The sequence below is a fragment of the Panthera leo genome, chromosome D2 (assembly GCF_018350215.1).
Source record: "Panthera leo isolate Ple1 chromosome D2, P.leo_Ple1_pat1.1, whole genome shotgun sequence".
Classification (NCBI taxonomy): domain Eukaryota; kingdom Metazoa; phylum Chordata; class Mammalia; order Carnivora; family Felidae; genus Panthera; species Panthera leo.
The window spans coordinates 52683908-52700526 of NC_056689.1; the positions used below are offsets into that span (position 1 = coordinate 52683908).

A 16619-nucleotide genomic window follows, 5' to 3' on the forward strand; every position below is an offset into this window, starting at 1 on the left:
CCGCTTGTACTCTGTGTGTGTCTCTCTCCCTCAAAAATAAATAAAACATTTAAAAAAATAAATTATGCCATAAATGAACATTCTATTTTATTGAAAATGTCCCTTTTGGGGGCGCCTGGGTGGCGCAGTCGGTTAAGCGTCCGACTTCAGCCAGGTCACGATCTCGCGGTCCGTGAGTTCGAGCCCCGCGTCAGGCTCTGGGCTGATGGCTCGGAGCCTGGAGCCTGTTTCCGATTCTGTGTCTCCCTCTCTCTCTGCCCCTCCCCCGTTCATGCTCTGTCTCTCTGTCTCTCTCTCTCCCAACAATAAATAAAAAACGTTGAAAAAAAAATAAAAAAAAAAAGTCCCTTTTGTGACAGAATTTAATTTTGGGATTTAATAAATATGAGTAACTTATTTAAAGATACAAAAGAATGAGGTGGAGGAAATTATTTTAGTAAACTGTGTTAAATTATTTAGGAAGCTAACCATACCTTTGTGAAAAGCTAAATAATAATCAATCTTTATTTTTAGCTCAACAGAAATAGATGATATGCTTAGAAAATCTACAAATTTGCTGCTGACCAGAACTTTGAGTAGCTGTTTACTGAACCTTATTAGAAAACCTCATATAGGTTTGACAGAGGTAAGTTAAAAAAAAAATACTAATAGCTAAATGTTTCATTATATGCAAAAAGTTTTATGAAGTATTGCTAAACATCATCCTGTAAAACTGGCTTTCTATTTTAAATTTATTAGTAGAAGTAGATTTGTTTTGTCAGTGTAAATTCAAACCATGTGAGGGGAAAAGGTATACATGGAGAATATGGTAGATGGTTGATGATGTTAGAAAATACATGTAGATTTATGATTGCCAGACTTTACATGAAAAGTGAAAATACTCATTTTTTACTTGGTAAATGTATAAAATTTGGAAAAGTACTTTTAAGAGTTATTTTAAATCAATTGGCAGACTCTTGATTATTTTTTTTTTAAGTGATAGCATTCATAGTATTTGCAGCAGGCTTTTGAAATCAGATAATCCCTTGTATCCTATAAAGCTATAATTGTACAAAAATGGCACAATTGCTGGAAGTAACAATCCATTTTAAAAAACCAAATGAAAAAAAAATAGTAAAAATAAAAATAAAAAAACCAAATGATTTTGTGTACATGTAACCTGCATCTCACCAGACATATTTTGTATTTTCCAGCTGGTGCAGATCATCATCAACACAACACACCTGGAACAAGCTTGCAGGTACCTGGAGGACTTTATAACTAACATCACAAACATTTCTCAAGAGACTGTTCATACCACAAGACTTTATGGACTTTCTACTTTTAAGGTATGTAAAACCCCGACCAAAAAGTTTTTATTTCCATCACTCTAAGCAAACTTTTAAAAATCAAAGACAATTTTTATTATGTACTTGATTCCATTATATTCCAAACAATTGAAAATTAGAGATATTCACTGTCAACAAAAAGTACATAAATGTCAGTTCCCTTTTGGCATTTTAAACATCTTCACTAAAATGGAGAAAAATATATTGATTTCCTAAAGCTGTATTACATTTTGTTCATGTTTTGAAGACTTTTACAGTATTGCTGAATCAGCCTAACTGGATTTCCATTAATACCTCACAGTTCCATAATTAATTTTGTATGTAATGTATATACATGTGTGTTTGGAAATTAAAAATGTGGGATGAATTAGATAAGTGTTAAATTGGCTTCACACTCTTTGTTGGCTCTGATATGAAGAAAAATAAATATTTTTTTATTTACAAACCTTGTTACATGTTACTAAATTCCTACATTTTTCTGAATGGAAAGATTTCTGTTTGTATAATACTGTAGGATGTCCCAAAAGATTAATTAATGGTTTTTTTTTTTTTATGTTTATTTATTTTTGATAGAGAGAGATGGAGCAATAGCGGGGGAGGGACAGAGAGAGAGACACACACACACAGAATCTGAAACAGGCTCCAGGCTCTGAGCTGTCAGCACAGAGCCTGACGTGGGGCTCGAACTCACAAACCGTGAGATCATGACCTGAGCCGAAGCCGGACGCTCAACTGACTGAGCCACCCAGATGCCCCTAATTAATGGTTTTTTTAAGCAGAATGGAAGATTAAATAATTTCATTAATTTGTTTTATAAACTATTTTATAATTTTATTGATTTGGGGTCATATACATGAGATACTGGCATAGTCTAGTAATATAAACTTTTTCATTGAATAGTTTATTAAACTAATACAAACTATTTCCTGGTCTCTTATCTTTGTTTATTTATTGTTTTAATTTTTTCATGTTTATTTCTTAGAGAGAGACAGCATGTGAGTGGGGGAAGGGCAGAGAGACAGAGAGAGAGACACACACAGAATCTGAAGCAGGCTCCAGGCTCTGGACTGTCAGCACAGACACCCTGACACATGAACTGTGAGATCGTGACCTGAGCAGAAGTTGGACATTTAACTGACTGAGGCATCCAGGCGACCCTGATCTCTTTATTTATTTATTATTATTTTTAAAAATATTTATTTATTTTTGAAAGAGATAGTGCTAGCAGGAGAGGGGGGGTGGGGGAAACACAGAATCCAAGCAGGCTTCAGGCTCTGAGCTGTCAGCACAGAGCCCCATGTGGGACTCAAACTCACGAACTGTGAGATCATGACCTGAGCTAAAGTCAGACACTTAACCAACTGAGCCACCCAGGCACCCCTCTTCTCTTTAAAATAGGCTGGCTGGGACACCTGGGTGGCTCAGTCTGTTGAGCCGCCGACTTCGGCTCAGGTCATGATCTCACAGCTCATGAGTTCCAGCACCCTGTCAGGCTCTGGAGCCTGCTTCGAATTCTGTGCCTCCCTCTCTCTCTGCCCCAGCCCACTCGCATTCTATCTGTCTCTCTCAAAAATAAATAAACATTAAAAAAAATTAAGAAAAAATAGGCTGGCTAGTTTAACCTCATAGCCCTTTCTAAGTTTCTTATTAAAGAGTTCTTATGTTTCGACTCTTGCTGTATTATAAATTACCCATATATGCTAACTAACTTGGATGTAAATTTAAAAAAATTAAATTAAAAAAATAAATTACCCAGCTTGTCTCCTAAAATTATAGTACAGTCATTTACATTAAAAAAATTCAGTATTCTTGTATTTAGAAATAACTAATGTTAACTGTAACCACACTTTGAAAATGTGAAGTCTAGAAATGACTCGTCACTCCTAAAATTATCTGGCTGGTCCCCAAATCTTATGTTTTTCTGGTGATTTTGAGCTCATATAGTCATCCTGATACATAAGGCACAAATGCAGATGATGTCTGAGTGAGTAGATAAAATTAGTTACTAAAACTGAACAGAAACTGGACAAAACAGGCATTCATTTATGCAGATAGTATAGTACAGTAATTAAGGGCAAATACTCTGGAGTTAGACAGTTGTGTGACTTTGGGGATATTCTTTAATTATAATGTTTCCTGGGTTTTTTTTTTTTCTGTAAAATTTGAGTAGTAAGGTGTTACCTACCTCATACAATTATTATGAAGTTTAAAGGGGATATTTAGCACGGTGCCATTCGTTGTACATCATCTGTGCTCTGAGTACTCTATTAGGTGCTGAGAATATAAAAATGTATCCCTGCCCTCGATAAGCTCATAAGAGAAAAAACTATAAAAAGACACTTGACAATATGGTGTGATAAGTACCATAGTATGGGAAGAAAGTCCACAAGTTTTTGTGCATTTTTCTAATCCAGAGACAAATTCTTTTCTTTTATATTAGATTTTACACAATCTTTCTTCTTTTTCATTTTTGCTCTCTGTCCTTATGTCCATGTGTTACTCATACACTGTCAAGAAGAGATTTACTAAGGACTGGAATTGTAAGCATCTTAACTGTTAACATTAAATTTAACAGGCTGACTCTACTTTCATTAAAACGTGAACTGCCTTGACATCTGGTATAACTAGGGATCTTCAAGCAAATTTTCTTGTCAGTTATAAGTCAAATAACTAAAGATACTGGAACATGATGCTTTTGGATTAAGGGATCTTGGAACTGTACTTTCAAAATCTGCCTGTTGGGAGGAAGTGTTTAGAAATGTTAGTTCTGGTTCATCATTTCACTGGTCCCTTAAGTTACAGGTATTTAGTTGAAACTACAACTCCTTGGATACTCCTTGCATTTTCTTGGAAATCAGGAAATCAATTGCAGCTCCACAAATGTAGAGCATCCTTGTTTTTTTGTTGTTTGTTTTTTATTTTCACATGGAACTCAGGAAACCTTTTCTGTTTTATGATATGAGAATAAGAGCTGTTGTCATTTCTACCTTTTGCCTGTTTCAAGAGGACTCTGACTTAAACTCTGATATGAGGAAGCAATTCAATAGTGAGAATCATTAAATCAATAATCAAGTGAATTATTCAGTGAGATAGGGGGAATTTCCATTCCTAGGGAATAGTCAGTCTGTTGCCTCTTTCACAGAGCTGATTAAAGTGTACAGTCTTGATTACAGACATTAGCATGAATTGCTTAGTTAACCTCTTAGCCTAATTCTTTTCAGTCCAGTGACCCTAGCAAATATATTCCTATTTAGTTGCCTAATGATTATGGAAATAAGCACCTAAGAACTCTTTTACCCACATCCCCATGTTTCCCCTCCAAAAAGCACAGATGCACACACAAAGTGTTTGATTTTTACCATATTTCCTTACTTTATGAAATATTACATAAACTCTCTTGTTAGCATGCCTTTCATTTTGTGAGTATTTCATTTTGTGAGTATTTCTGTGAGTGATACAAAAGAGGTTAAGTAAGTAGTTCCTGCCCTCAAGCAGTACCTCAGCTGTTTGAAATTAACCTGGACCCACACTGAGAGCTACTTTAAGACTTCTGCCTGAAAAGATTTGCATCAGAATGGAGGGGGAAAATGGGAATACCATTACCTTTTTAATCTGTATAGTAGAGAAATGGCCTTGTTCTTTTTCTCTGGCATCAGAGCTCTTTAACTTTTGCTCTAGGGAGTTTTTCCATCCTGCCACTCTAAAGAGGCCTGGCGGTGATGTCAACTGTAAATGCCTGGAAGGAGTATGCTTCTGATTCTTTTTCTAATTTGCCTTTTTAAAATCTGTGGTTGACTGTAGCAGAGTATTTTTAGAATTATGGTTAAAGTGACAGTGGTAAATTGTTTTTGATTAAAAAAACAACAATTTTTCTCCAACAATTTGATTGGAGAAAGACAGATAGGAAAATACAGAGAACCACAGTTTAACGGAGCAGAAACTTCCCTAGGAACCAGTATTGGGTTAGGAAACCTGAACTGTAATTGACAAATTGCTGGAGGTTCAATGTGGACAAGTCACGGAGTTAAAACTCCAGGGGGACCCAATCATAGTGGAGCTCACACTTTTGTGAGTTGTACCTCCTGGAGCTCTACCAAGTTCTCCCACTGAGGACCGAAGAATAATCTTCTTGTGCTTTCAGCAGGGGGAGGAAAAAGGATCCATTTTGAAATAGACCAGACCATTCTGTTCCTTAAGTATTCTATTCTTCTTCAGACCTAACCTCAAAAGAAACTATGTACCAGTGCCTGAACTATTGGGGTTTTATCAGAGCCTAACCAAATTGGGGGAAGGGAAATACACAACTCCAGCCTGCTCTAGCCATCCTGTCTCACCTAAGGGGTAGAAATGAGAAGCACTTGCAAAGTTTACAGCTAAGGGGCAAAGCTTACTTAAAGACTGCGACCCAGTCAACTACACTTAAAAATTTTTTAAAAGCAAACCTGTCACCTTTATCATAACTATAGAACACTTCCTCTCTCCTCACACCTTACAACCATATTACTTAAGTCCTATTTATTGCAGTTCCTTTCACCCAGTACATCATGTCCAGCTATCAAGAAAAAGTGCGCATGGAAGACTAAAAGGCAAAAAGCACAGTTTGAAGAGCTAGAGTAAGTATTGGAACCAGTTTCAGATATGTCAGGATATTGGAATTATCAGATGAATAATCTGTTTAAAAACTATGATTAATATGCTAAGGGCTTTAATGGATAACATAGACAATATAAAAGAACAGATGGATAATGTAAGCAGAGAGCTGGAAAATCTAAGAAACAAAAAGAAATATTAGAGATCAAAAGCAACATAACAGAAATGAAAAATGCCTTTGATGCACTCATTAGTAGACACAGCTGAGGAAAGAATCTCTGAGCTTGGGAATATGTCACTAGAAACTTGTAAAACAGGAAGTCAAAGAGAAAGAAATACTGAAAAAAATTAAACAGAATATTCAAGAATTGTGGGATGACTACAGAAGCTCTAACATAAACACAATGGGAATATTAGAAGAAGAAAAAGAGAGAAAGGGATAGAAGCAATACTTGATGCAGTATTGCCTGAGGATTTCCCCAAACTAATGTCAGACACTAAACCATGGATCCAGAAAGCTTAGAGAACATCAAGCAGGATAAATACCAATATTACACTTAGGCATATCATATTCAAACTGCACAAAATTAAACATAAAGAATCTTGAAAGAAGCCAGAGGGAAAAACACCTTACCTAGAGTTAACAAAAATAAGAATTACTTCTGACTTCTCATTGTAAATCATGCAAGCGAGAAGAGAATGGAATGAAATATTTATAAAGTATTGAAAAACACCCACCAGCCTAAAATTTTATATCCTGTGAAATTATCCTTCCAAAGTGAAGGAGAAAGTCTTTTTCAAACAAACAAAAATTGAGGACATTGTTGCCAGTAGACTTGCCTTGCAAGAAATGTTAAAATGACTTCTTCAGAGATAAAGAAAATGATCTAGGTCAGAGACTCAGACCTACATAAAGAAAGGAAAAGCATCAGAGAAAGTGTAAATGAAGGTAAAATAAAAACTTTTATTTTTCTTATTCTTAATTGCATAGATAAGAGTTTGTTCAGAATGATAACAACAGTGTATTCAATTACGTATGCTTATATGTTTATATGTAAGAGAAATGAATGCCGGTAATGGTACAAGAGGAAGAATAGTGTTATTTGAAAGTGGACTTGGAATAATTATAAATGTATATTGGAAACTCTAGGGCAACTACTAAAAAGTTTTAAAAAAAACATAACTGATAAGAAAGGAAAGAAAATGGAATCATTCAAATACTATCACAAAAGGCAGAAAAAGAGTGGAACACAAAAGTAGGAACAAAGAACAAGTACAACAAATATGGCAAATACTAATCCAACTGTATCAATAATCACTTTAAACATCAATAGACTAAAAATATTAATTGAAAGAGATCATCAGAATAGATCAATAAAACAAGACCTAACTATATGTTATTTACAAAACCCACTTTAAATATAAAGATACATATAGATTAAATGGATGGAGAAAGACCATGTTAACACTAATCAAAAAAGTGGGTGGTTATATTAATACAGAGCAGACTTCAGAACAAAGAAAGTTATCAGGAATAAAGAGAGGCATTACATCACAATAAAAGGTGTCAATTCTCCATAAGACATAAGAATCAATAGTATACATATGCCTGGGAACAGAGGGTTAAAATATGTCAAGCAAAAACTGATAGAACATCAAGGAGAAATGAATGAGTATGCGGCCACTGTTATAGTTGGAGACTTCAGCATCCCTCCATCAGAAATGGACAGATCCAGCAAACAAAATCAGTAAGGACATAGTTGAACTCCATGACACCATCAGTCACATGGATATAATCGACATCTATAGACTACTTCATTGAACAACAGCAGAATATACATTCTTCTCAAGCTCACGAGACATTCACAAGACAACCATATTCTAGGCCATAAAACACACCTTAACAAATTTGAAAGAATAGAAATCATACAGTGTCTGCTCTCAGACCACAGTGGAATTAAATAAGAAACAATAACAGAAAGCTAAGCTGGAAAATCCCCAAATATTTGGAGATTAAACAACACACTTCTAAATAACATGTGAGTCAAGGAAGAAAGGGAGAGTCAAGGATTATTAACAACTCTGTGTCCACAGCTTTCATAACCTAGATGAAATGAACCAATTTCTTGAAAGACACAATCTGCTAAAACTCACACAAGAAGAAATAGACAATCTGGATAGGTCTGTATTTATGAAAGAAATTGAATCAATGATTAATAACCTTCCAAAACAGGAAGAGTGCCAGGCCCAGATGGGTTTACTGATGAATTCTACCAAACATTTAAGGAAAAAATTATACCAGTTCTCTATAATCTCTTTCACATAGGAGCAGAGGGAATACTTCAAATTCGTTCTGTGAGGCCAGCATTACCCTAATACCAAAACCAGACAAAGACATTACAAGAAAAAGAAACTGCAGACTGCTAACTCTTGTGAGCATAGGTGCAAAAGTCCTCAACACAATATCATCACATTGAATCCAACAATTTATAAAAGGAATTCTATATCATGACCAAGTGGGATTTATCCCATACGTGCAAAGCTAGCTCAGCATTTAAAAACCAGTTAATACATGAATAAATCACAGGGATAAAAATACAGCATAGGGAATATAGCCAGTGGTATTGTAGTAGCATTGTATGGTGACAGATGGTAGCCATACTCTGGTGAACATAGCATAATATATAAGCTTGTCAAATCACTGTTATACCCCTGAAATTAATGTAACATTGTTTGTCAACTACAATAAAAAGTTGTTTAAAACCAGCTGATATAATCCATCACATCAGCAAGCTAAAGAAAACAAATTATCATATCAATAGATGCAGAAAAAGTATTTGACAAAATTCAACACCCATTCATGAGAAAAACTTTCAATAAACTAGGAATAGAGAAGAACTTCTCTTAACTTGATAAAGAATACAAAATCCTACAGCTAACATTATACTTAATGGTGAGAAATTTGAAGCTTTCCCACTAAGGAACAAGGCAAGGATGTTCCCTCTCACCATTCCTTTTCAACATCATATGGGAGTCCTACTTAGTTCAGTAGGACAAGAAAAGGAAGAGCATGTTTTTCTGGAGCACCTGGGAGGCTCAGTCAGTTAAGCATCCGACTGGCTCAGGTCATGATCTCATGGTTGACCGCTCATGCTGTCAGCACAGAGCCCACTTTGGATCTTCTGTCCTCCTCCCTCCTGCCCCTTCCCTACTAGCGTGTGCTCTCCCTCTCAAAAAAAAAAAAAAAAAAAAAAAAGATTTCTGACCTATATGCAGGCCATTTTTGTTGCCCAGAACACTTACATAGTAACATCAAAGATCACATAACAAATAGAATAGTAATGAGAGTTTTGAATATTGGGAGAATTATCATCATGTGACAGAATGAGCAAATGCTGTTGGAAAAATGGTGTGGTTAGACTTAGCTTGATGCAGGGTTGTCACAAACCTTCAATTTGTAAAAATTGCATTATTTGCGAAGTGCAATAAAATGAAGTATGCATATATCACCCTTTTCTGCATATCGCTGGAAGTGAAATGGCCGAATAAGGAATTAGGATTTTCTAGGACAGACTACTTTGATGAGGAATAAGAAATGAAAGATTTTGTCCTGTCTAAGCTAAGAGTTCAGATAATAAGGCTTTTATTGTATCCCCAAACATGTTCTTATGAACAAAGTGATAATTGCTTGGAAGTTTTTTCTAAACTTATACATAGTTTTGGCTTGGCAGGCTATATTAAATGATGTTTACTGAGCAAAAATATATTTCTGTTGTACTGTGCTAGCTGCTGAATTGGGTTGGTTCTTAACTACTAGAATTTGTTAATTTAAAAGGGCAAATAACTACAAAAAATAATTACAGTGTATATATAATAAGTAGATAAATTTGGTCCTGTAGACATATTTGATTTGGTTTTATAGAGTTGTGAATTTGAATACCTTTAGATGAGATTCCTGCTTTATAATCATCCTGCCTGCCACAGTCACCTTGCCTGACATTTTCATTCATGTTACCTGCCTGGATCTTGAAGACATTTGCAATCAGAAGAGATGAGGGAAGGCAGGAACTGGTATAAACCCATTCACAGAGGGGCCCCTGGGTGGCTCAGTTGGTTAAGTGTCCAACTTCGACTCAGGTCACCATCTAGCGGTTTGTGGGATCAAGCCTCACATCAGGCTCTGCACTGGCTCCGTGGAGCCTGCTTAGGATTCTGTCTCTTCTCTCTCTGCCCCTCCCCTGCACCTGCTTTCTTTCTCTCTCTCTCTCTAAGTAAATAAAAAGGAAAACCATTCACAGAAACTAGAAAGCTCAAGATCAGAAAGTTCAAAGATACTGAACTTAAAATACAGTGACTCAGAAGAATGAATGTAAAATTATATTTATTTGTTTTATGTTAATAAGCATGCATAGTTTATTTAAAACTTGGCTTTGGTTTCATTGTGTTTTGAATGTTTATTCTGGGGGAAAATATAATTTATTCTAGAAGCAGTCAGGATCAGTTTCCTTAAATTTCTGTTTTCAGCTTCTTTATCCCTCATCTGGGCCATAGCTTTCTGTGCAAAGGCTAATGTAAGCTTCAGCTTACATATCTAACTCTGGTTACTCTAAGAAATTCTTTGGATTTGCTCCATGGAAATTGTTTTGGCATAATTAACTATAACTCCTACAGTAACCTGTACTTCTAAGGGAATATACAGTATATTGTTTGTGACTTGCTGACTTTAGAACTATGAGATTATGAATCCCTGGTTAATTCTTTATGTTACTGTGTTCTTTTATGAAGACAAATTATTAGAGATTTCCAGAACTTTATGAAAACTTGAGGTCTTCTAATTAATGTAAGTTTTCCTTGGCTTTTTATATTTGACTTCTTAGTCAGTTATGGAGCAGATCTGAAGCTTTTTTTAACCCAGAGTGTTATTTATCAAGTGGAGGTGTATGATTTGCATGAGTATAAGGTACAATATATATCCTAAAATCAACAACTTTTGTTTTTTAATCATAGTAATATAGTATAATGAAAAAAATCTGGTGAAAAGTAGCCATTTCACTAAATTAATTTGAAGTATATAAGCAAGCAATCATTTTTTGTTTTTCGATTGATTTTAGGTGCCAAATATGAAAATAAAAAAATTTTCCCTGATTATCACACTGACATCCAAAATATCTAAATAGGGGCGCCTGGGTGGCTCAGTTGGTTAAGCAGGCGACTTTAGTTCAGGTCATGATCTCACGGTTTGTGGGTTTGAGCCCTGCATGGGGTTCTGTGCTGACAGCTCAGAGCCTGGAGCCTGCTTCAGATTCTGTGTCTCCTGCTCTCTGTGCCCCTCCCCTGCTCATGCTCTGTCTTACCTCTCTCTCTCAAAAATAAATAATGAACATTAAAATTTTTTTTAAAATAAAATACCCAAATAAAAAAATCATAATTTCTTAAATTGGCTTTTCTTTCTGCCTATCTAATTTTTTACAGTGGTAGTACCATTTGCTTCCTTTCCTGGAAAACCTGTAGTTATCTTAGATTTATTTCTTTTTTACTATCCCAATCACAGCCCTTCCCTGTCATAACTAATTAGTAGGGTTCCATGTTTAGTTGTATCTGTTTTTCCCCTCTGCAGTGGCAGTAGTGAAAGTGGCTAATGAATTGGATGGTATATGCTACTAATATTTCTAGATCAAGATCATAGATTATTGGAGCATCATCATCTTGAACTAGAGCAGGAAGACATTAGCCAGCGAGCATAGCGCTTTCATTTTGACAGTTCCAACTATATCTCTGGCTTAAATTTTTTTAAGGCTCAGAAAAATGCCAAGAAAGGTTTCCCTTGTTCCGAATGAGTAATATTAAGTGTAACCTTTTTTTTTTTTTTAGAATGTTGAATAAAATGTTTTAAATAAGATACTTGTATTAGTCAGGCTGTTAACAGAAAATTGACAAGAACTGACAGAAAAACCAACTCAAGCTGCCTTAAATGATGAAGAGAAATTATTAGCTAAATGTGACTGGAAATCCCAGAATAGGGAAGATTTCATGTGAAGCTGAAGCCTGCTGCTCAGCAGATGTCACCAGGAACCCAGTTGGTGTGTCCTTCTTTCAGCTCCGCTTTATGCAGTTTTGGCCTCATTGTCCGACTACATGTGGTGCCTCAGCAGCTGTAGGCTCTCTCCTTCTAGTAACAAAATGGCTGCTCAGTCACAGTTCCAATCCTTAGATCCTCATGCTCTATCATCTAAAGGAAGAGTGAGTGGTTCCCTCTATGAGGTGCTATGTAACACCTTTTGGGTAAGAGGGTGATAATTGCTAATTCATCTAAATTCATCAGGATTCATACTTGAAGCTAGATATAGGTTCAGTCCGATCTAGACCAGATAGAGCTGTGAAAGGGGGCAGAGTGATTTTCCAAAATATGTTTGGAGATTGTTCCAAAGAAGGGGGAGTGGATGATAGTAAATCATAGATGTTTCCTAAAATGTTTAGCTATTACTACTTAATTTTTATGTAAAACACACATGCTTATGTTCCAAGAGGACTTGGCTGGAGTTTGTGCATGTGTTGATTTTAAAAAGTTCCTTAGGTAGTTCTGTTGCACACCTGTGGTTGAGAACCACTGATCGTATGATATCATTTAATTCTTATATATTGAAATGAAAAATAGTTCTCAAATTGTGTGGGACTTTTGCCTCCAGAGGGCACTGTTTCTTTAGCAAGCAGAAGAGTTAATTGTTTTGTTTATAAGCTAAGTCTTTTTGTTAATGTTTATTTATTTATTTTTGACAGAGAAAGAATGTGCATGCATGCGGGGGAGGGACAGAGAGCAAGGGAGAGAGAATCCCAAGCAGTCCTGCCGCTGTCAGTGCAGAGCCCCACATGGGGCTGGAACTCACCAACAATGAAATCATGACCTGAGCTAAAACCAACAAGAGTCGGATGCTTAACAGACTGAGCCACCCAGGGGCCCCTAAATTTTTTTTTTTAAGTTTATTTATTTTTGAGAGAGAGAGAGAGAGAGAGTGTTTGTGAGCAGGGGAGAGGCTGAGACAGAGAAAATCCCCAACAGTCTTTGTGCTGTGAGTGCAGAGCCTGACACCGGGCTTGAACGAAATCAAAAGTGAGATGTTCAGTTGACTGAACCACCCAGGTGCCCCTAAGTTAAATCTTTAAAAATTTAATTTAGGAGTTAGTTGATATGTTCCTGTCTTTCTGGTGGAGTCTTAAGGATTGAGAATATTTTGGTTTCAGCTGTAGTAGAACTTAACCAGGAGGTCCAAACTAATTTTCTTAATAGTCTCTAAATTAAAATTAGAAATCTTTTTTAGAAATATCTTATCAAATAATTTAGTGTATTCTTGTGTATATTCTTGTGTATAAGTACAGGAAGAGATGCAGTGAAAACTTTGTTTCTTTGCTTGCTCTTCGTTCTTTGAAAATAAAATGTAGTGAGTCAGTTCATGCGGTTCATGTATGTATGTTTTCTGATGACTATATTTGCCTGGATTATAAGGAGAATCCTTAGCTCTTAGCAAGGTTCTTTCAGGTGTTGAATTTAAAACATGTTCCTGCCTAGGACTACTGTCTGAAACTTTTCTTTCACACAGCACAGCCACCTACTGCCTTAGATTTCTTTGTTTGCTGTTATAAACTGTGGAAAGTACTAATAAACTTTTAAAAATATACATTTTTTTAAATGCCCCAAATTACATTTATTATGTTGAGAAAAGTTATCTTGGCTTGGATAGTTTATGAGAAAAGTAGTACCTTTTCTTGGTATCATCTCAGAAAAATAGATTACATTTGACCCTTCAACAGTGTTGGGAGTTAGGGACGCTGACTCCTCCCCCCGACCCCCTGCAGTTAAAAATCCATGTATAACTTCTTTATTTAAGTAAGCTCTACACCCAAGGTGGGGTTTGGACTCATGACCCCAGGATCAACAGTTGCATGCTCTACTGACTGAGGCAGTCCAGTCAGGCACTCCAAAAATCGATGTAACTTTTGACTTTCCCCAAACTTTACTAACAGCCTACTGTTAACAGAAAGCTTTAATGATAACAGTCAACTAACACATACTTTGTATATGTATTATATACTGTATCTTTACAATAAAGTAAGGGAAGAGAAAATGATAAAATCATAAGGAAGAGAAAATACATTTACAGTACTGTATGAGTATTTATTGAAAAAATTTCGTATATAAGTGGACCCATGCAGTTTAAACTCATGTGGTTCAATGATCAGCTGTAACTAGCAGAACTCCAGATAATAACAACAAAAAGTAATAAATACATTTGTGGTTTATTTATTTTTCTTAGTTCCTTTTCAGAAAATTAGTGGGCTTCGAATCACTTTATCCAGAAAGCATATACTTGTAATAAATTAATTTCATTATAATGTGAATGGTTTCATCATTTTTATAATTTTTCTTTCTTCACATAAATACTGTGTTTGTTTTCCTCATGACTTCAAGATTTCTAGATATTTGGTTCCTCTCTCCATCTCAACTTTTGGTTAATGTTTTAATTGTCCCAAATTGCTTTAAAAAATCCAGGAAAATGTGAAATAATATTCTTTTAATAAAATCCTGTATAGTAAAAAGGGTAATTAAGAAGTATATCATTGGGGTACCTGGCTGGCTTTGTTGGAAGAACATGCAACTCTTGATCTTGGGGTCATGCATTTGAGTCCCACGTTGGGTGTAGAGATTATGTAAATAAATAAATACTCAATAAATAAATAAACTTTTTAAAAGTATACCATTGATTTTTTTTTTTTTTTTTTTTTTTTATTTATTTTTGGGACAGAGAGACAGAGCATGAACGGGGGAGGGGCAGAGAGAGAGGGAGACACAGAATCGGAAACAGGCTCCAGGCTCCGAGCCATCAGCCCAGAGCCTGACGCGGGGCTCGAACTCACGGACCGCGAGATCGTGACCTGGCTGAAGTCGGACGCTTAACCGACTGCGCCACCCAGGCGCCCCACCATTGATTTTTTTTAATTAAAAAAATTTTTTAATGTTTATTTTGAAAGAGAGAGAGTATAAGCAGGGGAGGGCCAGAGAGACAGGAGGAGAGAATCCCAAGCAGGATCCACACTTTCAGAACAGAGCTCCATGTGGGGCTCAAACTCATGAACTGTGAGATCATGACCTGAGCTGAAATCAAGAGTCCAACGCTTAACCGACTGAGCTACTCAGGCACCTCAGTATATCATTGATTTTAAATATAAATTTTCTAAATGTTTATTTATTTTTGAGAGAGGGCATAAGGAGGGGAGGGGCAGAGAGAGAGGGAGACGCAGAATCTGAAGCAGGCTCCAGGCTCTGTGCTGAACCCCGACGTGGGACTTGAACTCACAAGCCATGAGATTATGACCTAAGCCAAAGTCAGATACTTAACCAACTGAGCCACCCATGCGCCCCTAGTATATCATTGATTTTAAATCCCAGTCTTGATTTTGGCTCAGGTCATGATCTCGCAGTTCTCTTGTTCGAGCTCTCCCACCCCCCATCAGATTCTGCCCAGACAGTGCTGAGCCACCTTGGGATTTTCTCTCTCTCTGCCTCTCCAGTCCCTCCTCCTGTCTCTCTCAAAATAAATAAATAAGCTTAATTTTTAAAAATACTAAAAAAATTAGGTTGAAATTAGAATTTTAAAGGAACAGCTATTTAAAAATGTGTAAAGTTTCACAAAGTACTTTAGCTCTGCGAGTTTGGGGGAGAGGAGTCTCTTGATACTGGTTTTTAGAATTTTGTCAGCTCTTTCTCTTTCTGCCTATGTTGGAGACATCCCAGAAAAGCAAGAAAAATCACATAGAGCTATTTGAGTACAGATAGGTATAGTAGAGGTTAGGAGCAATCAGACTTCAAATTGTCTTTGCTTTGGGATATAAGGGAAATGGGTATTACGGGATAATTAATACAGTTTTCAGTTTTAGGCCCCCCTTATGTGGATGCCTTCTAGAATAATGGTCTCACTTCAGCTCTATAATGATTGATATTCATCTGCTTAGATTCAGTAAAGGTAGTGAGACATGAAATAGAGGGGGCTGATTTTGAACACTGAGGCAAAATGCAAAGTGGTAAATAAACATTTACATTGCTTCGAGACATTGACATTTAAATGATATCAATAAAACGTGTTGTGGCATAGCTTTGTGGGCTGTAGGCATTTGCTATCTTGGATATCTCCTCCTAATGCTGTTAGGTTAAAGAGATGTATATTATTGCTGTGGCTAATGCAATTAATTAATGCATATTAATGTGAGTGGGGAGAGAAGAAAAATCTTTCTTGGAATTCCCGTTCCAGTCCTACTGTGAAAACAGGCACACCGATGGAAAGATGTCTACTAGTAGTTGGGTTTTATCAGCCCAATGTTGCAGTGAGTAGTGAGTGGTTAGACGTTGTGAAAATTGGAAAGGGAGGCAAAAAAGCATTTTAAAATATGAAAACGGCACATTTTGGTTGTTCATGTTTACCATTTTGTACACTGTTCTGAAAATTTCTTAAGGCGCACAAACTAAAATACTTAGGGTTTCTGATTATATTTTTTAAAGTTGCAGCTCAAATGACATACTATCTCCGTCAAGCTTTTTATCAAATAAGTAGTAGCTATTTCCTCAGGATACTTTGCTAAACCTATAATATAGCATTAGTCATGTTTTGTTACCCAGTTCCCCCCCCACCCCCACCCCCGCTTATCCTCAGG

The 16619-nt window shown here is 36.2% G+C and overlaps 1 protein-coding gene across 10 annotated transcripts in view; it reads left to right on the forward strand.

Annotated features, from left to right (window-relative positions):
• The window catches only part of EXOC6 (exocyst complex component 6), a 296860-nt gene that overhangs the window by 196681 nt on the left and 83560 nt on the right, over positions 1-16619 (forward strand). For 9 of the 10 annotated variants that reach the window (XM_042908852.1, XM_042908849.1, XM_042908850.1 and 6 more), the window contains 2 exons: positions 514-625; positions 1194-1328. In XM_042908852.1, coding sequence (XP_042764786.1) covers positions 514-625; positions 1194-1328 — 247 coding nt within the window. Of the gene's footprint in view, positions 1-513; positions 626-1193; positions 1329-5852; positions 5942-16619 lie in introns of all 10 variants that reach the window. The other variant, XR_006194679.1, reaches the window with a different exon arrangement.